This window comes from Falco cherrug, chromosome 4 (assembly GCF_023634085.1).
Source record: "Falco cherrug isolate bFalChe1 chromosome 4, bFalChe1.pri, whole genome shotgun sequence".
Taxonomy (NCBI): domain Eukaryota; kingdom Metazoa; phylum Chordata; class Aves; order Falconiformes; family Falconidae; genus Falco; species Falco cherrug.
Window position 1 is genome coordinate 39,312,224 of NC_073700.1, and position 23,831 is coordinate 39,336,054.

Below are 23,831 nucleotides of genomic sequence, written 5' to 3' on the forward strand. Positions count from 1 at the left end.
ATGCCTCATCCCAAGATGTGGTCAAGGCAAAGTCACTTCCAGGGGCAAGTGACAGCCCAGAGATATGGCTCACATGAAGACAATTGTGCAAGCTCTGTGCCTGTCCCTCACCTCAGAGCTGAAGGGAGGAGAGGCTGTTTTTTCTCCAGCCAGAAGCCCACTGCAGGACCATGAAGCTTACAGACACCACCAGCGATACACAGCGCTGTTCACCAGCATGTAATTACGGTAAGTGTTTTTCAGTCCCTTGTTGCCCAACAGGAGCAAAGGCTTGAATGCCCCCTTTAACTACATTTTTACAAAACAGAAGATCTAAAAGTCACCAACTTCAAACAGAAGCAGCGCTGGAACCTAAGGGGTTGGAGTGAGCAGTACCGCCGGCGACTGCAGCCAGGGAGCTCAGCCCCACCTGCTGGCAGGCACCACTTGAGGCAGGGGCTTTGGGGTCACGCTTTGGGGGCACAATTGTCTCTGCTGCAGAAAGCTGGGGATTGATCTAAGTTACACGATCACAGAGTCTCACAGTACCTGCTATAATACACTACTGAGTAATAAGTACCAGAGAAAAGTTTACTGACGTTCCCAAAACGTGTATTTCATTTTATATTGTGATCAAGCTCTCAAGAGCAGCCAACTACTTGGAAAGGCAGAAGAACCATGCTAAGTCAGTCTTACAAGAACACTTTCAGAGGCCACAGGACAGAAGTTCTTTCCACAGTCCACAGGAAGGATTTCTCATGGAATTCAGGCCGTTGTTAGACTTCAGTAACTGCAACATGCCCTGGGTACGCTCTTCACATGGCCCCTTCCACGCAACATGGTTCAGACAGAAGACTCACTGACCCCTACAGCTTGATCTGTGGCAGGGGTTTTGTGCCAAAGGTCTCTTCCACCTACTGCTTCTGCAGTGCCTGCTCTTTCAGTTGGTTGACAAGCTCTTCAGCATATACCTTAAAGAGTGGGACAGGGTCCTAAAACAAAGAGAGGATAAACCACTTAAAAGGAGTGAACCTGAGCAGCAGCAAGGGGTAAGTCTAATGGAGAGACCAGGGAGTCAGTGGTGTGAGAGTGCTAGCAGTGGAAACCAGAGAAATATGTGACTGGGTTTTTTTCAGTGGCTGAGCAAGGCAACCTGCGATGCCACTCCTCCAGACACAGCTTCTGCTCAGCTCTGTGACCTTGTCTCAGAGATGACAGGCACCTGTGTGGGCCATTCATCAACCTTCCCAGTTCTGCCTGCAGATGAGAATCATCAGTAGCTCCCAGGGACCACTTTCCTTCTAAAAAAGCTTCCTTCCCTCCCTCCTCACATTGCCCTCTGACAGTTCTGTACTGAAGCACATTGCATGAAGCAACTCCTTGAAGGTGCTGGAGCCCCAGGGGGTTCAGGGCCCAGCACCACCTCGTGCAGTCAGTGCTCCTGACCTTTCCACTCCTGCTGCAGCCACAACAGGAGCTAACAGGTCTGGGGAAAATGTCACCATAATACCCCACCACCCCAGGAAGTCCTTTTGCCCCAGCAGCTCTCTGGTGCACCCTCCTCTGCATATTGGCTCTAACAAGCGAGCTGCAGCGACAGAGGGTCATGAACCAGGTGGGCCCTGAGCTCATATCCATGTGTCTCAAAGCACAAGTACAGCAGACAGCAACCAAGTTCAGGCAACAGGGCACAAGTTCTGAGCCATTCTCCCAAACATCTCTCCCCTGATCAGGGCATCTGGTTTATAATGAGCTTTAACCCAGCCCCAGGTTTTGGGCACCCAAATTCAACCAGGTTCACGTGGCTGCTCAGGAGCTTCGGAGCACCACTTCCATTGCTCAGGAATGCCCAGGCTGCTCAGATCAGCAGGACACACAGCCTAATGCAGCTAAGACATCTCAGTGCTAACCACTACCCCAGGAACTCACCTTTTTTTCTAGGAGTCTCTGTTTTTCTATTGCTTCTTCTAAACTCAAGCCAACCCATTCAGCTTCCTCTTCTGGGATTGCAAATTCCTGTGGCAAAAGGAACAGGTGGTCCAGTCCTTCCAAGTGACTAAGATACAGATCCTCTCTACGCCCAACCCACATAAACACGTAACCCAGTAGGAACATTACTACAAACAAAACTTGCAACATTGTTCCCTCATTTCTGGCAACCAAAGCCCACTTCCCTTCTTTCCCCTTAGTGAGGGTCTTGCTTTCTCTGACCAGTCATGCCTGCTGCTGTGCCTCTCTTTTCTGGGGCTGTTCCTCAGCACAGCTCCACAGACTGCAGACGCTGGTGGCGTTTCTATGCTGGCCACCATTGCCAGCTGCACAACACTAAACTGCATGCAGGCAGTCTGGGCTCCTCGCTGCAGCACCAGTATGAATTCTCACTGCCGTTGGCAGTGCCAGCTACCAGTGCTTACTGCAGACCCTCGCTGACCTTGATCACAACACAAATAGAGGCTTCTGTCTTTCTAAGCAATCAGTACAGATATTAGCAGCCCACAGAGAGACAAGAAAAACCTGACAAACAATGTTTATCTTCTCTGCCCATACCCTTAACTCTAAACACAGGACATTAACACTGGTTTGCGCTGTGACAGGATGATTAGGGCATTATCAACAAATATCACTGCAGACACCAGGCACGAATGGCAAGTCAGGCACCCACCTGGTACTTATTATAGATCGCCTCTCTTCTGGCTGGATCATCAGGATGCAGTTTTGGATCCCGCCGTGCAAGTCTCAGCAGCATTGTTCGCTTCAAATCCATCCCGAGCTTCGAGCCCATATCAGCTTTTGGAGTCTGGAGAGATAAAGTCCAACGTTAAACTCCACCAAGAACCCAGCTGCTAGAGATCACACCAATCTATTGGCACACAGACAATGCTGGCAGCTTATCCGCGTGCTGTGGAGGCTTTCGGGACACACGTTATTAAAGGGGAAAAATGCTTTGGAGCTAATTTCATCAAGATTCTGATGTTTAAAACTAAAGGCTCCAGTCAAGGGGTATTTAAGGCCAGAAGCTTTAGACCTGCGCTAATATATTAACAACGGCAGATGCCTGCAGGCCTCTGAGCGAGGGCAGCGTGGCCTGGCCGAGGCTGCTGCACAGTGAGTCCCGCCAGCCCTTACCTTGAGGATGTAGAAGTCGAAGCCATAGGCCTCATCAATAAGGTCTAGTGTCCGCATGGTGACGGTGATGGTCAGGGTGGTGTCCAGGATCTCGCTGTAGAACTGCCGCTCGAAGAGCTGTGGCTTCCACGTTTTGGGCAGCCTGGTGGAGAGCTGGGCAGAGACCGGCCGTCAGGGCCCGGGGCGCTGCCCTCCGGGGGTGCTGCTGTCCGCCACCACGGCTGAGGCTGCACCAGGGGCTGCCTGGGCCGCCCCAGACGTGACCTCACGCCGCAGGGGGAAGGCGGAGAGCGCTGCAGCAGGCCCCGGTCGCCTGACCCTCGCCCCCCGGCTGCGCACCGCCAGCCCGGTAACATGACCTGGGGTACGGCAAGGCCGAAGCGCTCACCTTGTCATTACGAGCATATCGGAAGCCGCGGATCCAACCCTCGCCGCCCCAGAGCCCCTCGTGTGCAGCGCGCGGCAGGTACACGGGCACCGGCACGTCCTGCACCCTCTCCCGCTCCCCGGTGCGCGGGTTCCGCCGGTACCGCACGCCCAGCGGCCGCCAGTGTACGGGCGTGGGCGGCGTGTCGTCCTGCAGCTGGGCCAGGTAGTGCGCCGGCAGCCGCGCACAGATGCCCTCCCGCAGCCGCAGGGCCGGCCACAGCCGCGGCGCGTACCGGTGCAGTGGCATCGCCCGCCCGTCCGCTGCCACCACTGCCCGCTTCCGCTCCCAGCGGCCACCGCGGCCGGAAGCTGCCCCGGAGCCGCCTCTCATTGGCTGGCGCGGCCGGGCAGCGGGAGCGATGGCGGCGGCCGCAGGGGGTCTTGGCCTCCAGCGCAGCACCACGGGTTTGCCCTCAAAGACCATTACCTTTATTAAATTATAAAACTGTAAGCTTTAAAATTTACGGTATAAAATAATCACAGATATTAACAGCCAAAAAAAAACCAACCCAGCTATTTTTTTTCCCCAGACAGAGGAATTTGCTCTGATTTGACCCAAAATAACGAAGCGCCCTCCTCCCCCAGGCACCGCACGCAACCTGCGCCGGGGCCAACTGTCGCGGAGCAGGGTAAAAGCAGAATTTCAACGATCAAACACAAAACAATCACGTTACCGGGATTTCTCGCCCCAAAGCTCCTCCTGCCTGGCAGCGCGGAAGCCCCTGAAGGAAAAGGCCCGATGAGGAATTATTGCTTTCTCCGGTAACCGGCAGCACCCAGGCCAGCCCAGCGGCCTGGCACAGGCTGTGAAGGAGTGGCGGGTCACCTGCCTCAGTGCTGGGGCTGCAACGCCGCTGTGCAAACCAAGATGGGGCCGGGGGGGGGGGGGCAGGGAAGAGCCTAAAAGTGTTAAAAGTTGGAGGAAGCCCTGAGGGCCCCACATCCCCCGCTCCCGCCATGCTGTGTCGTGTATATCAGCAGCAAAAGGCAACGCAGGGGACGTGGGTGCCGGGGGGGGGGGGGGTGGTGACACCGCTGGGTGCAGGTGAGTGCCCTTCGCTCATCCTGTGTCTGCTTAAGAAGTCAGGAGTTTCCAGAGGAAAGGAAGCAGGGGGATAAAGTGCAGAGCCGAGCAGAAGGCTGGGCGCTCTCCAAAGCAAAGAAATAACCCCAGGGAGGCAAATCCTTCATTAATAGGTCTTTCCTCCCCAAAGCCACCTGAGGGGCTCCCAGCAGCATGCACCAGACCAGCCACAGCTGGAATAAACCAGCAAGGAACAATGTATTTGAGCCCTTATTTGTAGAATAAGGATGGGCAAAGACAACTTTCCTGGTTGCCACGTTTCTGCCCTTGCTTTCTGACACCTGCATGCCCTATAGTAAGGCAAAGGTGAGACAGACGCTGCAAAGGAGACTGTAGCCATCTAGGGAGCCTGTGGCAATGCTCCTGGCTGGGGTGGGACACTGCTGGTGGCCCCAGATCAGCCATGATTCCGCAGCGCATCCAGCCTCTGAGGCACAGCAGGACAGAGGAGCAGGGGGTGTGCAGCTCAGACACCACCCTGGACCACCTATGCTGCCACAGGCAGAGCTATGAGCATGCCAAACCCACAAAAGGGAGGAAGACGGTAAATACCTGAACATTGAGAGAGGAAGGCGACAGTGCAGCAGCCTGCCTCCTTCCAGATGAGCTAAGAGGGCTAAATTTAGACTAAACCCTGCACTGCTAGGGGTTTCACAGTTCTGGACAAGATGCTGCTGATGCTTCTTGCATGTCCCTATACGGGATTTTTTTCACATTCCTGTTAAGTCTGATCCTGAATCCAGGAGCCAAGTCCCAGCCTTGTTCTTTCCCCAGGCCCTGCCGCTGAATCAGGGCTAGGTAAGAGCAGCACCACCTGTTGCACAGGGAGGGAGGCTCCAGACCCCTGTGGAGACGGAGGCTGAGGGCCCAGGGCACGCTGAGATCAGCTCCCTCCCTCCCCATCAGCACCAAGGGCATGCAGCAGCATTTGCCCCCCAGATCAGAAGAAACCCGTTCTCTCGGGTTCAAATGCTGACTGCAGGATGGCTGGGGAAATCCCCGTCCCACAGTCCTCTGCTGGGACAGGGGGTACAGAGGAGAGCCCAGCAGCCACAGCCCTGGCTCCAGATCAGCGTGGGCTAAGCCCAAGCCTCATGGACACAGCAGGAGGGGAAGAAGGGTTGGCTATTCCCCCAGCGCCATAATAGGGAGGTGGGGGACAAGCTATTCCTTGATCTAGAACCATGAAAAGCCTGCCCTGTCCCAGCAGGAACGCAGAGGTGGCCTCAAACCTGCCTTCACAAGACAAGCCCACCATCTTCATCTTTACACCTGGTCCACACTGCGCCCTCCCAGCCAGCAAATGAGCATGTAAGAGGATTGCCGACCTGCAAGAGAGGGGCAGCCCAGGCAAAGAGCAACCTCCCCAGCCCTCCACCTCTGCAACCAGGAGCCGAGCAGTTCAGGTCACAGCATAGAGCTCCTCACGGTCGTTCTGGCAGATTTGATAGCGACAAGTGAGCTTCTGTGACCAGGCCCAGGGCTTCTTATGCTTGTCCCGAGGAGGAAGCAGGAAAGCAACGCTGCAAGCCACCAGCACGTGCCAGATGCTGTGGGTGTAGTAATAGTTCTCATTGGTTTCCATGAATGCATATACTGAGATGGCAATGAAAGCCAAGGTGATCCCTGGGAGGAGGTAGAAAACCCAGCGCTTCCACGAGGAGGGATAGCAGTGCCTGCGCTTCACTCCATGGTATACCTGGAGGTGTCGGAGCACAGAAGGGTTAAGGAGCCAACCAGAAACTTGGGCAGCCAAGCAGAAGCTTAGGCAGGGGGAAACAGGCAACGCTGCCTGACCCACGAGCACCTGCCAACCTCATGGCAAGAGGGTAAGCCTGCTGTCCCCAAGAAATTCAACCTCCCCCCTTCTTGGGCCCACCTCCTGTGTACAAAACCCCCTAGCCAGCCGTGGCACCAAAGCCCAGCACAGATGCTACAGCTTCTGCTCAAGGCACAGGCAACAGCCAACCATTTTGGGACACCACTGCAGACACGGGCGTGCACTGAATTGGAACTGCAGCAGCTGGACTGTGCTCAGACCCATACCCTGGGGATTTCTCAGCTACTAGAGGGATGGAAGGTGAATCCCTTGCCCTGCCCCCTGCCTCCACCTGGGTGTTTCAGGGAGATCAGGCCATGCCTGTAAATGAGCTGGAGCCTGGGGTCTGCTGTGCCACCATTGTTCTCCGGAGGGGATCAAAGGGCAGAAGGACCTGCCAGGCTGCCCTTACTTACCCATGCTGCAATCATGATGATGAGGGCAAAGAGGCAGGGACCCATCATGTTCCACACCCCTCTGCGGTCCAGCTGCAGGGACATGGCAATTAACAGGGTCCCCAAGATGAAAAGGACCTGGGAATGAGACACCACCACTACTGTCAGTAGCTCATCTGCTGCCAGAGCACAGCCAGCCATGCCAGAGGCAGCGGGGGCTTCACCTCCTGGCCACCCACCCCTGCGTGCACACAGGACTCGGGAGTAGCATCTTCCAAAGAAGAAACCAGCAGACCCACAAACCTTTCCCACAAATATCAGTCCCTTCGGGCCCAGTCCTACAAGCACACAGGTTCATGATACAAACTCCTGGGACAAAACAACCCGCTGGTTTAAAAATCAGGATGACAAACAGGCTTTGTCACCAGGCTGGGCTGTGTCATTGAAACAGCCGTGAGAGGGCTCAGCATGGCAACCCGTGGCTTGGCTGGCTCAGGTCTGCCTTTGCTGCGCAGGGGTACCTGACACTCACGTATTTCAGGATCTTCTTTACCCGGGACATGCACAGGATCGTTACCCAGATGGACACCACAGAGCCCAAAAAGTCACAGTATTGTAGTGTGTCATAGTCCATGATGCACATCACCGCGACGCCTGGCTGGTCACACGCGTGGTAGAACTAGAACCAAGGACAAAAGCAAAGGCTGGCATGAATCCAGCAGCACCACAGCTTTCTGGGCAGGAGAAAGCTCAGCCCGTGGCAGCCAGGACCCCCCCAGCAGTGCCTCCAGGAGACCAAACCACTGTGGCATTACAGAAAGCAGATGAGAGCAGCCATCAACCTGCATCCTCCCAGCAGCAGCCAAGAGCTCCTAGGACAGCACCCTTCAAGTGTGCCATACTCCTGCCCCACCTCTGCTCCCTGGGGTCCTACCCCCAAATATGAGCACCCACGGCGTAGGTGGAAGGACCTAGTAAAAATAACACTGCTGCCAAGTTCTGAAGGGGCAGGGCATGTCCATGGAGGTGCTTCTCCAGTAATTCAGAAGCTGTGGAGCTCCAGGATGGACTGCCACACCAAGGACCTCAGTCTGATGCAGCATTCCTGGTGCTCAAGGGAGCTAGCAGGGGACCCAACAGAAGGCAATACTTACCGTGGAGAAGAACATGGTGTAGGTGTAGACGGAGGCCTCCACCAGGTAGTAGCGATAAACAGCAACTGCTATTGCCGGCAGGAACATGAGGTTGCTCAGGGTGAGCAGGAGGGTGGCCAGGTTCTGCACACCAACAGACTGGGCCTTGGTATCATCTGTGCAGCTCCACCCCCCCCAGCCTGCAGAGCAGAGAGGCTTGTGTGGATCTCAAATGCCCTACATAGTCCTCCCGCAGCACCCAGCAGCAGCACCCAGCAGGAGCCTGGGATGCTTCAGAAGAAGCAATCACACCCCCAGGCTATCCCTGACTCTCCTCTCCCTTGCTCCATCAGCCACTTGCACTCCTATTCTCAGGATGGTCTCATTACTCATCGCATGCTCTGCTGTGCAAAGTCCCAGGGAACCCCAGCAGAGCCCCATATCTGCTCCAAGGACATCCCCCAGGTTGCTCCCAGTAGCAGAGGCCATCCTACATTCCACATGGGTCTATCCAGACTGGTACTTTTCTTCCCCACAGTAACTCAACGCACATGCTACTTGCTGGTGGTACATCAAGCATTCGAAGGTCGGATGCTTCACATGATGGTATAATCTGGGTGCAAGCTCCCTTCAGATCCCAGGAATCAGGGCGGAGAATGATTCACAGCACTGAGGAAAACATTGGGCTCCTGTCCCACCTGCCACAGTGGGGCAGACTGCAAAGCCAGGCCAGGTTGCTCTAGGCCTTGCCCAACTGCATTTTGAAGATCTCCAAGGATGGAGACCTGGGTACTGTGCAGATGTGAACAACTGATGGGGGAAATTGTCATCTTTGATTTAGCTGAAGTTTCCTTGCTGCAGCCTATGTCTGTGGCCTCTCGCCCTTTCCCTGTGCTCCCCCAGAAGAGCCTGGCTCCAGGGTCCTTGTAACCCCCATGGGCAGCAGATTCTATCCCCTTCCAACTCCTCTTTTCCAAGGTGAGCAAACCTACTGCCTCAGCCCACAGTGACACGTAGCTCTGCACAGGACAGCAAAGTGACAATCTCCTAGAGGACAGTGCATGACACTGGGCACAATTCTGTCTGCTCACTGGATACCAAGGACTGAGCTGAGACAGTCTCTTATGAATAAAACCCTGCCTTTTTTTCTTTTTTTTTTTTTTTAATTATTTTAATTCAAGATCAGGATGCCTTTCTGGGGAAAGGAGTTCAGTCACAGGGCAGCCTGGGTATATACAGGCACACCGTGGTCAAGAAGCAGAGTTAAAAGTAGCATCCATCCCATTACAATGCCACCAGAAACCAAGACGGCAGCTCTGCCCCTTCTGTGGGCTCCCTGCCAGGCAGAGCCCAGGCAGGCTGCTCTCTCCACTTGATTTCTGGGTCACGAATATGCAGATGGGACATTTTTCTCCAAGTGATTCAGCAGAATGCTGTCCTCAGCCTTATTCCCCAGTTCCCTTGGGCTGCTCTGTGCTTCCCAGAACCTGGAACCCTTCGGGGAAATTAGGATGCTGTTCTCCATCTCAGTCCTCACCGGCGCTGCAGCAGACAGCAAGGACATTCTGGCTCAGGCCCAAAGCCATGCTGAACCACATTCTGCCTTGCCCTTCTGCTGAGAGCAGATACACCTCCCCACCCAGGCACAGCAGAGCTATCATCTTCCCTATGATCTACTTCCTACTACCACTGACTGCCGCCCAGTCTTCTCATACCATTAAGATAATTAGCAGCTGACACAGATGCTCCTTCTCCAGGGGCACCTCGGAGTCTAAGGTCTGGCCTGCCTGCTGGCTCTTGGCAGGAGGCAGAGCACCATGGTAAAGCACAGGCAGGGACTGCAGCCCAGCATCATCGCACCCCGCACCAGGACCCTGTGACAAACCTCCCTGAAGGGCACAGGTTCCAACACAAGCATTTTCAGGCAGCCCTACTGGCTCCCTGGTCTCTCTGGGGATGCTCAAAAGCACCTCTCCAAACCCTGGGGGACTCCAAGATGGAAATGAAACTCCAAGCTGTCCTCAGCCCGACTGCCCATTTCCTCTGGGGTGCTCTGTGCTTCCCAGAACCCAGCACCCCTCAGGGAAGTCAGGATGCTTCCAAAGAGCCTGCCACAGGCTCTTTGGGCAGGCACTGCAATACCAGGCTGCTCCTGGCAGCCACAGCGGACCCCAGCTCCTCTACTCAAACACCACCACTGGAAAATGTGTCCTCCCCTTGGGGAGGTTGGCAAAGCTTCCTAGGAAAAGGCACTCACCAGCCTTGCAGCTGCAGCCAGCATAGAGGTAGCCGTGTCTTCTCAGGAGGCTGCACTGCCCGTACGGCCCACAGTCATTGAAGCAAGGGGTGAGATACGTGAAGACCGTTACTTTGGCTTCTGCGGCATTGCATTCACTGCAAGGAGAGCAGGTCACACTGGCACCCCGCTCCTTTGGGGCAGCCTTGCACCCAGGCAGCACTCTGCTCCAGGGGGTCAGGCCACGCTCCTGCACCAAGCTCCCCGCTACTTTGCGATCTGCTCCATCACTCCCAACAGCTAGCAGAGTTGGCTCTCTCTCCACTTGAGCTGCCAAACCGATGTGCAGGGAGGTATCAGCTCTCCCCAGACCCCCACAGCAGACCCCAGTGCCCATGACTGGTCCTCAGGACCAGCATTGCCAGCACTGTTTCACAGTGCATGCTCAGGGCCTTACACAAGGAACCAGCAGTAAGGCAAACTGCAGGAGTATGGGCACAGCTGCCTGCATCTCAGAGACTTCCTTGAAGGAGGAAGAGCAGCATTTTCATTTACCAGTTTGTCACCTCAAAATCTACCTGGGGAAGGGGAAGTTCATCCAGGCAAGCTCTGCCATCTGCAGTCTGCATGAGATGAGCCAGCTCAGCACCAGACAAGCTGCTTGGGCACTCACAAGGGAGCAAGTCAGCAGTGCCACCCACCTCCTTCCCCCTCTGGAGCCACAGTTCAACTGCTACCAGGTGAGAGGAGCCCACAGCGCAGCGGTGAGGACAGGGGTTCAGTTTTGCTCACACTAGCAAAGGGCAGGAGGATGCAGAGGCAGAGTGCCCTGAACTGGCCCCAGGGCAGGATGACGCCAGACTCACCCCTGGCCCTTTGGGCAGATGAGCTGCAGGGAGAGGAACCAGTCATCTGTCTGTGGGTACAGGACAATCAGCATTGCTTCTGCAGAGGACGTGCTCACGCTCAGAGGGTAGCCCTGGAAAAAAGCTTAAAGAAAAGAGGGTGCTGTGATGTGCCAAGACTGGGGGAGAAGGGCCCACAGCAATCCCAGGCTCTGACTGATTGCACAGGAATTGGATGCTCCTGTGGCTCCTTGCTCCCACCCTCAGGAGGCCACAGGGGGATGGAGAGGACCCTTGCTCCAGAGACCCTTCTTTTTTTGTTTCATCTCAGCTCTCCGTACCTACATAGACAGCACAGGGCACCTGGAATAGCCTGTTTGCTTGGCTAGTCCTCCAATGCAGATCTTGGCTTCTCTGCACACTGGCAATACCTTGACCACCCCCAAACCTTCTGCCAATGAGGCCGGAAGGACCCTAGCTGGTAATCAGACCCTCCTTTGGTGGAGGCTAACTCCTGGTGCCACACTAGCACCAGCACCCTGGGCATGTGCCAACATGAAGACCTCAGGAGGGTCCGTGCCAAAATCGGCTCATGCCACAAAGTCCTGAGTCAACAAACGGCTCACAAGATCTAAAAGCAAAGCCCCAAGACAGCATAGCTGAGCTCTCATACCTGTGCTGCAGTTCTGGGTGGCATTGAGGGACAGCACCGGCGAAGCAGCACTCACACACGCTACCACGGTGCCATCGGCCAGGCTCACGGATGTCTGTGCAAACACAGCAGTGTCCCATGTCAGAGCACCCCAGTGCCACCCCCCTGCACAATTCATCTCCCATGCTGCCCACAGTATATGGAAGCAGCAGGTGACAATAAATCCTGCAGATCAAGGTCACCCATCAGTTCAGCAGCTCTTTCTGGGCAAAGCTGTGTTCAGCTCACCCTGTGCTGCCACTGTGTCACATGCTGGCTGAAAGGCAAGAAAGCCTCCTGGGGGACTGCACGGGGGGAACTGCTCCAAAGCTGGGGCACTTGCACATCGCTTCAGCATGAGCACAGCGTGGCAGAAGTCTGAGGCAGCAGGACATCAGGGCTGAGCCCTGCTCCAGCCCTCAGGAAGTTTCAGAGAATTTCAGGGGGCTGATTTTAGGGTGTCACTGAAGGAGCCTGGGAAGCAGCGACCTGGGCAGGGACATCCCTGGGTTTGCCTGCTCAGTCTCCTCTCCTGGTGGCAAGGCACCAGGCTCCCGTGCAGAAGATGGCACTGCAGCTGCTTTCCATTTTGTCTCCTCTGCATCACTTCCCCCACATGCCAGCAACCTGTGGCATTTGAATCAGAGCTGGCAGGTAGGACATGTTGGAAGCAGCTAAAACAGGCTCAGTGTTTTGTGACAACAAAAAAAGTCCCACTGGCACCAACGACCCCTGGAGTTTGCTGATAAACCAGCCCAAGAGCAGGCACAAAGCCCCGCAAAGGGGAGACAATCCCATCAATCAGCCTCCGCACCTTGTTAAGCAGGAGACTGACGACGAGGGAACCGCCGCTATCCACGCCAGTGTTCAGGTTGAGGAGGAGGAGGGTCGGGGACAGGGAGTTCACGGGCACACTGGGACCATTCAAGAGTCTGTAGCGCACGGACACCACGTCCAGGTCCTCACGGACGACGGGCTGGTTCTGCAGGCAGAAGCTCCTCTTGTCGGACGCATTGCGTGAAGCCTCTCTGGTAGACAGAGTGGAGCTCCCTGCCGCTCCTGCACTACCTGGTCTGGGACCAGTTTGGCTCTGGTTTAGGCTGCTGAAGTTAAGGAATGAACTGGTACTTCCTGGTCTGCAAGCTATAAAGTAAAAAAAGGAGATGAATAAGAACAGCCAGAACTAGCACCTCATCCAGGCAGGGCCCCAGCAGCTCCAGACCTTCAAGTGATAGCACAAACTGGGCGTATTTCAGCTGGTTCATGCACTGCAGTATGGCTACAGCCCCCGAAAGGCACATCTGTGCAAGGGGAACTCCAGCAACAGCATCCACAAGTTGGGACACTGATGGAAGCCAGACACCGGTACAGTGGGTGGAAGCACCCTGGAGCTGTGGGGGAGTGGGAACAGAAGAAGAGATAACACAGAGCATCATAACACACCCATGTACCCAGGGAGCATCACTAGCCAGTGGCAGAGCACAGCACTTGGCTGTTCCGTAACAACAGGCTGCACAGAAGTCTCTACCAGTTCCCCAGATGCGAGCAGACAAGGGTGAGCAGGAGAAAGAAGCTAACCCAGTGTAGCTACAGGCACAAGCCATCACATCGTGGCAGATGGAGCTGCATGTGACACTTGGGTCCCACTGCTGGAACCTGTCCATCACTCCCAGAGAGCCTTAGGGCTCCCCTCTAAGCCTGCCAGGCCCTCCAGCGCAGGGGATGAGGCTCTGCTCTGAGGAGGGGATGGCAGAACCCCAGCAGAAAAAACACAAATCTTTGAAAATGTACCTAGCTGGTGAGCTTCCAAGGGTCAGACAGGGATTATGGTCACATAGTAAGAGGATGCAAAGGTGCCTATCACAGCCACAAGGAACTTGTGACCTCCTGAGTCACAAGGTGTCACCTGAAATGGTGACATCCCTTCACTACAACCCAAGACCTTACCCCAGGTAAACCTCTGTGGAATGGTTTCCTGTCTGTAGCCTGCTTATTGCCAATCGACAGTCAACATATCATTACTGTCTGGCGCATATACCCAAAACTGTTCTCCCCAAAACCATTTTCCCCACCAGATTTTAAGCCAGCCACTGCTTCCCAAACAGCCTTAGGGAAATATCATTGCTTCAAAGACCCTGAAACTGTCAGGCATTTCCAAACCAGGCAGCTCCAGGAAGTATCCCTCTTGGGTGAACATCAGAGCCTTCGCTTTTGACCCCAAAGCAATAACTGGGTCTCAGCCCCGAGGATTTTACCCAGGCAATCAGCATGCTGAGGAACGCAGACAGCTACAGCCAGCCACCCAAAGGGCCAAGAGGGACACAGTAGACATGGAGTTCTCTCTTGTCCTGCCCACAGGACTAGAGAAAGCTGAAGCCCACCTGTGAAAGAAGCCAGCATCTCCACCAACACACTGGCATTGGGAGCGCCGAGACTCTCCACCATGATCTGCAGCCACTTCTCCCAGGGGGGCGAATCCAGGGTCAGGCTGCAGTTGACGTTCCCCGTGCAGGTGATGATCCTTTGGAAGGACTGAGGCAGAGTGATGGAGCCCAGCACTACCCGCAAGGCGCACGCTTTCTGCTTGCTTGCCATGCAGCTTCGCAGCTCAAACCGCATCCCTGCGGCATGCTTGGGAACAAAGACCCTGCGGGAGAAGGGACCAGCAGTTTGCAGAGCTTGTACTGTCAACACAAGCCAGCCATGCCCCACCACAGTCCCCAGGACTTTGTGGCAAGAACTAGATTGTCCTGGTTGGTGTTGTGAAAATCCTTCCCAAAGAAAACATCTCAAAGAACTAAAATTCCCACAACTGAACCTCTAAGACCGCCCGGGAGGAGTTGGAGAAGGGTGCTCATGTGCTCCCCATGGAACCCCTGCCACTGCTGCAGGAAGCCTGGCCAACAGGGTTGGGGACCCCCCAGCTCCAGCCCCAGGGAACAACACTGGCTTCCCCTAAGCAGCACCGGTGGGAAATCCCACCCCACCACGGCCCTGAGCCTTTCCATCCGCTGCTCTCACTCACTTGACATGCAGTGGCTTAGCAGGTGAGACGACCGTTTGTGACATGGCAATGCCAGGCTCCAGGACAGGCATATCAGTGAGTCTGAGCACAAACATATCTGCCTGGAACATATAGGGGCATGGAGTGGAGAAACCCTGCAGGAGGGGAGAGCAGACGGGTCAGCTGTGGCGAGACACGCTGGGCAGAGTACAGTGGCTGAGACCCTCAGCAGGACCCTCACCTTCACTTCAATCCTGCCAGCAGCCTCAGGGAGATGGGCAGCGATGAACCAGTCTCCAGCAGCAGGGGTGGTGATGTTCACAAAGGTGGCATTTTGCACAGCACTGCTCAGAGTGATACTTATGTTATAGGAAGGACGGACGGTTGCATTTGCAGGAAAACGAGTGCCCAGTGGATTAATTACAGGAGGGGCTCCATAGCGAAAGTGCCTGCGAGAGAAAACAGAATGCAAATAAATCAGGGATGCAAAGACACTGGCAAGATAAACTGGGATACAAACTCATCAGCGGACACCCAGGCTGGCCTGGGATCGGAGGGGGAGCAGCCTGGAAAACCCCCACATTTTCAAGTGGACCACAGGAGCCATCAATTTCATCTGGCAAGGACTGGATGCTATTAGCTTATCCGGGATTTATTTAGAGATTGGTTTAACTTGCCTGCTTATTAAGATAAGGATTTACATGGTTCCATCAAGCCTGAAAGCAAATTTCCACGCTCAGTAAGGTTAAGCCCCAGCCGCAGGACTACTCCTTTTTTTTTATAACCATGAACAAATACCCCATATAGGCTAAATCACCAACAAAAAGCTTTAATTTTCTAGCTAAGATCTGCATCTTCCCTATTTCCTCTTTTAAGAAGGGCAGGCTGACAGACTAAAAAGATGTTTACCCAGTAAGGTGCATGTGACTGACTTCAGTACACCAGCACTTCTGCTTTCCAGATACACAGCCCAATGTTTGAGGCAGCAGAAAAGCAGGCAGCTAAGTAACACGCGAGATATTTATTTGGGCAGCCAATTTGGCATTTAATTTGCTCGCTTTTGGACTGCGCTGCAACAACACGTAACAGGTCCAGCAAGCAGGCGGGACAGGTTTTTATTAACCCATTTGAGCTTAGCTGGGCTGGTCTGCATTTCTTTGGATATCATTTTGCTGTTGCCTTGTCCCTCACATCCCCAAGCTACTGGAAACCCTTCTAGGAAGCAGGAAGTAGGAAGATCATGTATGCCAGGCTGCTCTGGAGCAACTAGGAGCACCAGTCTGTGCCCAGGACAGACCAGGGAAACGCAAGCCAAGCAGCTTCAGTCGCTCCCAAGACCTCTGTGGAGTGGGTGCCAGACACCCATGTGTCTCCATAGGCACTTGCCCAGGAAACTTGGTACTCTCCCAAGATACAACTCAAAGTCTTGCAAGTTTTTGACCTCAAATCCTTCAACAACTCAAGTACCGCTTAAGCAGCATTTTTCACTGGCATTGAGTTTGCAATCTCCTCATGCTCTTGTGTCTGCAGGACTCAGCGTTCCTCTCCTGTCTCTGCTTCACACACAGCCGCATCCCCTACACAGCGTCCCCAGTCTCTTTAGTTCCTCTGTACTGGGGAATTCATCCACCTCCAATTGGTTTGGGACTTCTCAAGCCCCTTGTAGTCCTGCCACATCCTTTGGTACCATGTGCAGGATCCTGCCAGGCACAGAAAGGTCCAGGAACAACTTTGCTCACGAACAGTAACACCAGCCTCACCATGAAGCTCTCTCCATGTTTCTAAGGCATCCCTTAGACACCACATCTGACAGACAGCCCCAGATCCACTGGTAACACCAACACAAAACGCTCTACAGGTTTAAACACAGATTTAGTGTTAATACATGAAGAAACTGTGGCTGCTGCAACTGGGGAACAGACGCCCAGCCTCCTACAACTAACCAATCACAGCCATGAGCAACAAGGACAAGAGAAGGACTGGCAGCCCACATGGGACAAGCACTGGCACAGGGACATACATACACTGTGATCTCCATGCTGGTGCACTCAGGTCCTTTCCCCCGGGAGGCCTGCAGGAGCCAGCGAAGCAGCACAGTGTCTTCTGGCACATGGAAGTGGAAAAGCTTGGCGTTGCCATACCAGCTGTAGAAGGACAGCTTCTGTGCGCTCTGAGAGAAGTACTCAGAGACATACAGGGAGTCTGAAAGGGAGAGAGCACAGCAGTTGCTGGGGCAGGCTGCAGGGCACTACACCCGCCCACAGAAGCACACAGGAGTTTTAAGGTTGCTGGAGAGGAGCCCTTTGTGTCCCTGGTTGCTCATCCCAGTCCCCCTAGGTGATCCACATTGCTCCTCTAGCTAGAACTGCCCACAGCCCTGCTACAAAACTATCACCTGGAGCCAGAGAGCCCTAAAAGATGCCTTAACTACACTCTGCGAGATGTGCTCTGAAGATGACAGATCACAGGAGATGCTGAGGAGAGGAGGAGGAGAAGTTGATGGCACAAGAAGACGTGATGGAGTAGGCATCAGCAAACACTGGGGCAAACAGTGCAGAGCAGGTAACACAGGGGTGCAGGTAACACAGGGGTGCTCCAGGTTCCAGCAACAGTTTATGGTGCCAACAGGGAAGAGCTGTGCCCTTGTTTGTCCCTGCTGAGTGCACAGACTGATGTTACCCATCTTACCCAGTTCAGGACACACGTACTGCGCAACATGCTGCCTTCCTGTGATGCCCAACATGATGAAAATTCATGTGCTGCAAACCTAACCCTGCTTTCAGATGTACCTTCCAAAGTCTAAAGATTTTCCTGCCTGGAAGAAAGCTGCTGGGATAGTGAGAACAGCTCTAGGGTAGGCTGAAAGGTCATGCAAGAATGCAACAGCCATTCAAAGTGCTATCGGGACTAGGTCCTCCATCCACCCCTCTGCCCATCTATGCCTACAGACCACCCCCAGCCTGCTGATAATTTCACCTGCAAAATTTTACATTGGTGTTATTGTCAGCAAGAAACCAGCCAGACTGCAACTCGGGGACAGAAAAGAAACATCACACCAGGGTTGAGAAGAGGACAAAACTGCACAGAGACAGCAGAACCAAGGCCATATTGCCCACCCAAATACAAGGTTCATAACACTCAGTAAGGGGGCAGAAGAAGATGTCTCCATATCTCTGCTGAGTCTTCTCAGATGCTCCTTTTCTACTCTGGAATTCCCTGGAGTGGGGCAAAACCATGGCACCTTTCAGACGCAGACTCCTCATTTCTATCAGAGAATAAAGCAGCAAACATGGTTTAACTTGCCGTCCTCTGACACTGCACAGGGTCATGCTGGACACACAGAGGTCCCAACTGAGTTTAAGAAAGATGCCAAAAAAGGAGAAAAACAGTTCTCAGGCAGGACCAGAGCCTTGGGATGTACTTCATGTCAAGAGGCATCTAATCCAAGCAGGAACTACGATTCATGCCCCAAAGCAGGATGCACGCTGGCCTGTACCCACGGCACTGCAAAGAGACAGGAGCGGTAATCATGGGTTTAGTTCGTTGGCAAATTACCAAATCAAAGCCTCCAGGCACACTGCAAACCCAAGAGGGAAAGGAGGAAACAGGAAAGCAAGAAATACCAGCCACGCAAGCCAAATGGAGGATTTGCTTGTGGAGGAAGAGTGTGGCCACGCCACCTCGCCGCAGGGACTGCCCCGGCTGTGCACCCATGGGGTCCAGCCAAGGGAGCAGCACTTTTTAATGCACGGGGCCAAGCAAGGTCACGGGGAAGGGTGAGCCTTGAGCAGGACAGCCAGAAGTCCACAGCCCGTGGCCAGAGCCGTTCCGCTGCAGTCCCCACGCTGGGGTTCCACTGCTCTCTAGGCCAGCAAGGAGCAGAGACCACAAAAGGGGCTTTTCAAGCAAATGCTCCCCGGCTGCCCCACCAGTGCAGTGCATGGGCTATTACAGACAAGAGTTGGCTGTGATGCCCTACAAGCCCAGTTACATCTCACGCATGGGAGCTACAGAAAGGAGCAGTCTTAACCGGTGGTGTCTATAGCCCCAGCTGCACTCTGCATGCACACGGCACGTTCGTTTCTGGAAATCTATGGAGATGTTTGGGCATAGGATGAGGGCAGACAGGGACACAGTGTGTGATTAGAGCTGGGAGAGCCCTGGTCCTGCTCAGTGCAACAGGTCTCACCTGACAGCCTGCATGGGGATAAGCCCTCTCACCTCAACGCAAGCTGCTCCAGCCCTACCGGCTGTCAGGCTCTGCAAGGCCAACAGCCACGGTCACCACCCATCCAGCACGTTCTCACAAAGCTAAAGTGTGATTTGTGTGGTTTTGGGGGAGAAGAGGGCAGGCAGGCTGCAAAATTAAAACCTCCAGCCATCAGCAACGCTATTTATTAAGGACTGGTCAATTATACAGAGAGAGCTCAAGCGCAGTAACAGGTCAAGGGCAGGCCGGCAGACCCGTCCTGCCCACGCATTACCTGAGATCAGGTTTGCAGCAGCCGTGGCTGTACCAACAAAATGCCAACGTGGACAAAGTCCGCTCACACGCAGCTTCTCTCGGCGACAACTGGCCAAGCGCCCGCTCGCTGGCTTTGCTGTGCTGGGCACCCGAGAGCTGCACCAGAGGGTGGGTAAACCATCTCCCAGGGCACCCTCCGCCTGGGCTAACAAGGAAATACCACAGGCACATAAACTGAGTATCAGCAGAGAAAAGCCAGAAAGACAGGTCACTGCAGGCAGGGCGTGCGCTCCGGCAGCCCATTTGCATCGAGGGCGCGTACTCTAGTATTTGCTGTGCTCTGTATGTGTCTGTCCCCATCTATTCAGTATGCTCTGTGCCAGCATGGCAACACCTGGAAAGTCCCACTCGACTGTCCCATGATGTAAAACAAGCCTTTAAACTGAGCAAGGGAGTTGTCAAATGGGTGTTGTTTCCATCCTCTCCTATACAGATTTCACATAAGCAGATTTCAAACATATGATGCAAAACCCCAAGTGTTTTTCAGACAAGAAACAAGATGTGGTAGAATCACAGAGTGTGCAAATGTCTCTCTAGGGATGCACTCTGCCCTAAGTTACTCCAGGAAGGGGTTTAGTGGACTTGGCAGCGTTATGTTGGACTCGACGATCTTACAGGTCTTTTCCAACCTCAACGATTCTGTGCAGAGAGGAGATGTGTTATTTCAATTTCAGAATAAAGAGCCGCCTGTGACAGCTTGCGTTTGTTTGTCCACAGATGATCTCACGGCAGTTTTAGAAAATGATACCTGGACTGCTGGTTTCAGGGCTTCCCACCAGAAGCATGAGGCCCTCCTTTCAAAGCAGATGCTGTCTAAAGCTACTGAGATGGCGATCAGTCCGACTCAGGAAAGGACATGACTATGTGGCAGGATGTCCGGCTGTTTATCGTGTAACAGAAACCCTGTTCCTTTCACCCCGGTCAAAACCACACCTGTAGCTGCTGAAGAAAGAAGACCCCTTGCTCCTCTGGGGAGGAGCTGACCTTGGCCAGCGCCCAGACCTAACCCTCCTGAGGCATTCCCCCACCGATGGCACAGCGCCGAGACACAGCACCCCGCACCCCTGCGGTGCAGGGGGCCCCTGCGGGGCTGGCTGCCCAGCTAGCAGGATGCCAGCCGAGGGTGGGCTGGGGGCAAAAGGCCGCTTCACCCGGCGGCTCCCGGAGCAGCCTCCCTGCTCTGCCGACTGCGGGTAAGTGCCACCCACCATCACTGGCTGATAGCCACTGCCGGCACAAGCCCACCTCCACGATGGGGTGCAGCAGGCAACCAGCCATCCCTCCCCAAAGCCCCCACCGTCGGCCGGCCCTCCGGAGGGGGAGGCACGGCCCCCGGGGAGCCCACCGCCCCACCAGAGCCTCCGCTCTCACCCTTCGTGCCCCGGCAGCACCGTGACCCGACCGCCGGGCGGGACCGGCGCAGCCCCAGTACGGCCGGAGCCCGACGGTGCCCGCCCCACGCGTGCCCCACGGTGGGCGGCTCGCAGAGCCCCCGGTCCCTCGGGAAATCACGGGGCCACCTCACAGCCAGCCCCGGGACCCGCGGGACCGGCTACCGGGGCTAGCGGGCGGGCAAGTGCCCGCTCACTTCAACGTAACCCCGTGGGTCTCCCACCGGCGCCTCTGCGCCCCGGGACCCCTAACCCCGCCCCGTCCCCGTTCCCCCGCCGCCGGCCGGGACTCACCGGGGCCGGTGCGGTTGCCGCGGCCGGCGGGGAGCGCCAGGAGCTGCAGCAGGAGCAGCAGCAGCAGCAGCAGCAGTAGCCGCAGCGGCGGGCCGGCCCCCCGCACCATGGCCGCCCGGCGCTACCCCGGCATCGCCGCCCGCCGCCCGGCCCGCAGCGCCATCCCCGCCGCCACCGCCCCCTTCCGCCGGCCGCCCCGCCCCGGCCCGCCCCCCGGAACCGCCGCCCCCCGGAACCGCCGCGCCGGGGGGAGCCGCGGAGTCGCGGTGCTCGGGGGCAGGCAGGGGTCTGCGGGGTGCTCGGACCCTGGGGGGCGCCCCCTGTCCTGGGGAGCCCCGTGATCCCGGGGAAGCTCTGGCGTCCTGCCCCTAGACCTTGGGTAACCCCAGGCAGCCCTCAGACCCAGAGACCTGAGGTGGTCCTGAGGTCCCCTCGGCACCCCGGTACGGCAGGAGATCGCTGAGAGCCCCAGGAGAGTGACCTTGGGGCGGGGGGGGTGGGGGGTCAGCACCCCAGGAGCACCCTGGAGCCGTGGGAGGGTGCCCGGGTAAGGGGGGCTGGGGGTGCCAGCGGCGTCAGCGGCAGGGTGGGTTTGCTTCTCAGTGCTGTGACGGGAAAGTAAACCGGGAATTGAAGACCAGTTGAAGCTGAAATCTCAAACATTACCATGCCTGGGCCTGCCCAAACCACCCACCGTGCCCAGCTCCCAGCGGGAACCACAGGCAGGCGCCGTCCCAAGGGTGGGTTACGTCCTTCCGAGAAAGTCCCATCGCTCTCACCCATCTGCCACCTTCATAGGACTCACAGGACATGTATTTTCTGGTTGGCTTCTAAAGAATTGAGGATCTTCCCTCTTAGACGCCTTTTCTTTGGGATACCTTCTGGTGTGTTTGTGCTCTCTGGGAGAGTAACGCAGGCTGGACACAGCCTCGGAGTCCTTGCTCAAGCAAAAAATCCCAAAACTTGCTTATGGGGCAGCTTGGCCAAGGATTTCAGACCTGTTCGCAGTCAACCACAAACTCCCTGAAGGTGGACTTTCTACTTCAGGAGCTCGAAAGCTTTGCTCCTTGCTCTCACAGACCTGATATACTTGTGATAAGTTATTAGGTATGGGAAGGAGATTCCCTAGGGAAGAGCCAGTCATTTTCTAGGGCCTCTGACTTCACCGAAAGCCCAGTCGGAGCAGCTTATGTAATCAATAGCTAGTGATGTCCTCATCTGATTTATGAGAAGAGTTCCCTGAAGTCAGCCCAAAAGCTTGAGCGCATAAAGTGTGGGATGCGAAGGGACTACTACTCCAATCCCTAGCTTAGATTTGTTCCCGGTCTGTTCGTTTCCATTTGTCCCTGTGTGTTACTGCCCTTGGATGTTCAGAGCTCTCCCTCTGGGACGTGTCCTGCCTGACGACAGCATCAGCTTCCTCCCCATCTTTTTGCAGGGCACAAGGATGTCATCCCCTTTCTGCTGTGTTGATCCTTGAAGCCATGCAAGTATCCTGTAATATCCTGATCCTCATCTTTTGTGACAGTACCCACATCTTTTCTTTTAATATTTTGGCTATTAATAAAAATTCCGAGACCAGATCCAAGGTCAGAGTCCATCAGTAATTTCCCTCCAGGCCAATAATTGCCTTCCAACACTCCTGTTACTGTCTGCCTGTTTTCTTGAGTTCTGTCCTACAATTCTTCCACTAATCGATATTTTCTCCAGTGTAAATCACCTGGCCTCAGTGCCACATGATGCTGCTGTAACACGGCTCATGACTTACAACAAAACTTATGACTGAGCTTTGGGATCTGGACCCACAACTTGATGGATTTATCTGTTCTCACTTCACTTACGCATATCGTGAGCATCAATCAAAGCCTTCTTTAATGGTTAGTCCTCTCCATTTTTCATAATCTGCTTATTATTCCTAATATCCTTCTGATATGAGGAAATCACACTCCAGTTAGGTATTGCACTCTTTCCCCCTTGTTTTTCCTGCTTCTTTGGGGTATAAAGTAATTTTACAATGTTTTCCCTACAGAATGGCAAGCCTCTTCCACATTAGCTTTGAGTTCTCCCAGCTGATTTTGCTGTTGCTCAAAAATCGTTCTTTTGAAAGAAGAACAAACAAACCCTTCTATTCTCATTCCACGTTAATTTAGCTTTCAAGTCTACTTTAAAGGTATCAGCTCATCCTCAATCAATCCTCAGCAATGATTTTCCTGCTGTCGTGGTTTAACGCTGGCCAGCAACCAAGCCCCACACAGCCGCTTGCTCACTCCCCCTCACCCAGAGGGATGGGGAGAAGGATCGGAAAGGAATGTAAAAGCTCCAGGGTTGAGATAAGAACAATTTAATAGGTAAAGCAAAAGCTGCATGCACAAGCAAAGCAAAGCAAGGAATTCATTCCCCACTTCCCATGGGCAGGCAGGTGTTTGGCCATCGCCAGGGAAGCAGGGCTCCATCACACATCACGCTTACTTGGGGAAGACAAACACCATAATGCCAGATGTCCCCCCCTTCTTTCATCTTCCCCCAGTTTATATACTCAGCATGACGTCACATGGTATGGAATTCCTCTTTGGCTAGCTTGGGTCACCTGTCCTGGCCGTGTTGCCTCCCAATTTCCCCTACCCCTCTAGCCCTCTCACTGGCAGGGCCCAAGGAACTGAAAAGTTCTTGACTTAGTATAAACATCACCCAGCAACAACTAAAACCATCAGTGTGCCATCAACATTGTTCTCACATCAGAGCCAAAACACAGCACTGCACCAGCTACCAAGGAGAAAATTAACTCTGTCCCAGCTGAAACCAGAAGAGTCTCTACTTGTAGTTATTTTCCTCTTTAAGGACAAAAAATGAGATTCAGAATCAAAGATCTGAGAGATCTGA

The 23,831-nt window shown here is 54.6% G+C and overlaps 2 protein-coding genes across 2 annotated transcripts; both read right to left on the reverse strand.

Moving 5' to 3' along the window:
- Nucleotides 1–569: 569 nt before the first annotated feature.
- Nucleotides 570–3,829, reverse strand: MRPL28 (mitochondrial ribosomal protein L28). Its single transcript, XM_055708838.1, has 5 exons — nt 3,494–3,829; nt 3,106–3,258; nt 2,642–2,776; nt 1,909–1,995; nt 570–971 (listed from the first exon to the last, which is right to left on the reverse strand). Exons 1-5 carry the CDS (start codon nt 3,779–3,781, stop codon nt 894–896), a joined length of 741 nt encoding a protein of 246 aa, XP_055564813.1. The 5' UTR covers nt 3,782–3,829; the 3' UTR covers nt 570–893.
- A 111-nt stretch (nt 3,830–3,940) lies between these two features.
- PGAP6 (post-GPI attachment to proteins 6) lies at nt 3,941–21,135 on the reverse strand. Its single transcript, XM_055708837.1, has 13 exons — nt 20,952–21,135; nt 16,766–16,943; nt 14,983–15,190; nt 14,763–14,896; nt 14,119–14,384; nt 12,552–12,880; nt 11,720–11,813; nt 11,068–11,191; nt 10,223–10,359; nt 7,987–8,165; nt 7,365–7,511; nt 6,854–6,970; nt 3,941–6,317 (listed from the first exon to the last, which is right to left on the reverse strand). Exons 1-13 carry the CDS (start codon nt 21,058–21,060, stop codon nt 6,021–6,023), a joined length of 2,319 nt encoding a protein of 772 aa, XP_055564812.1. The 5' UTR covers nt 21,061–21,135; the 3' UTR covers nt 3,941–6,020.
- Nucleotides 21,136–23,831: the final 2,696 nt, after the last annotated feature.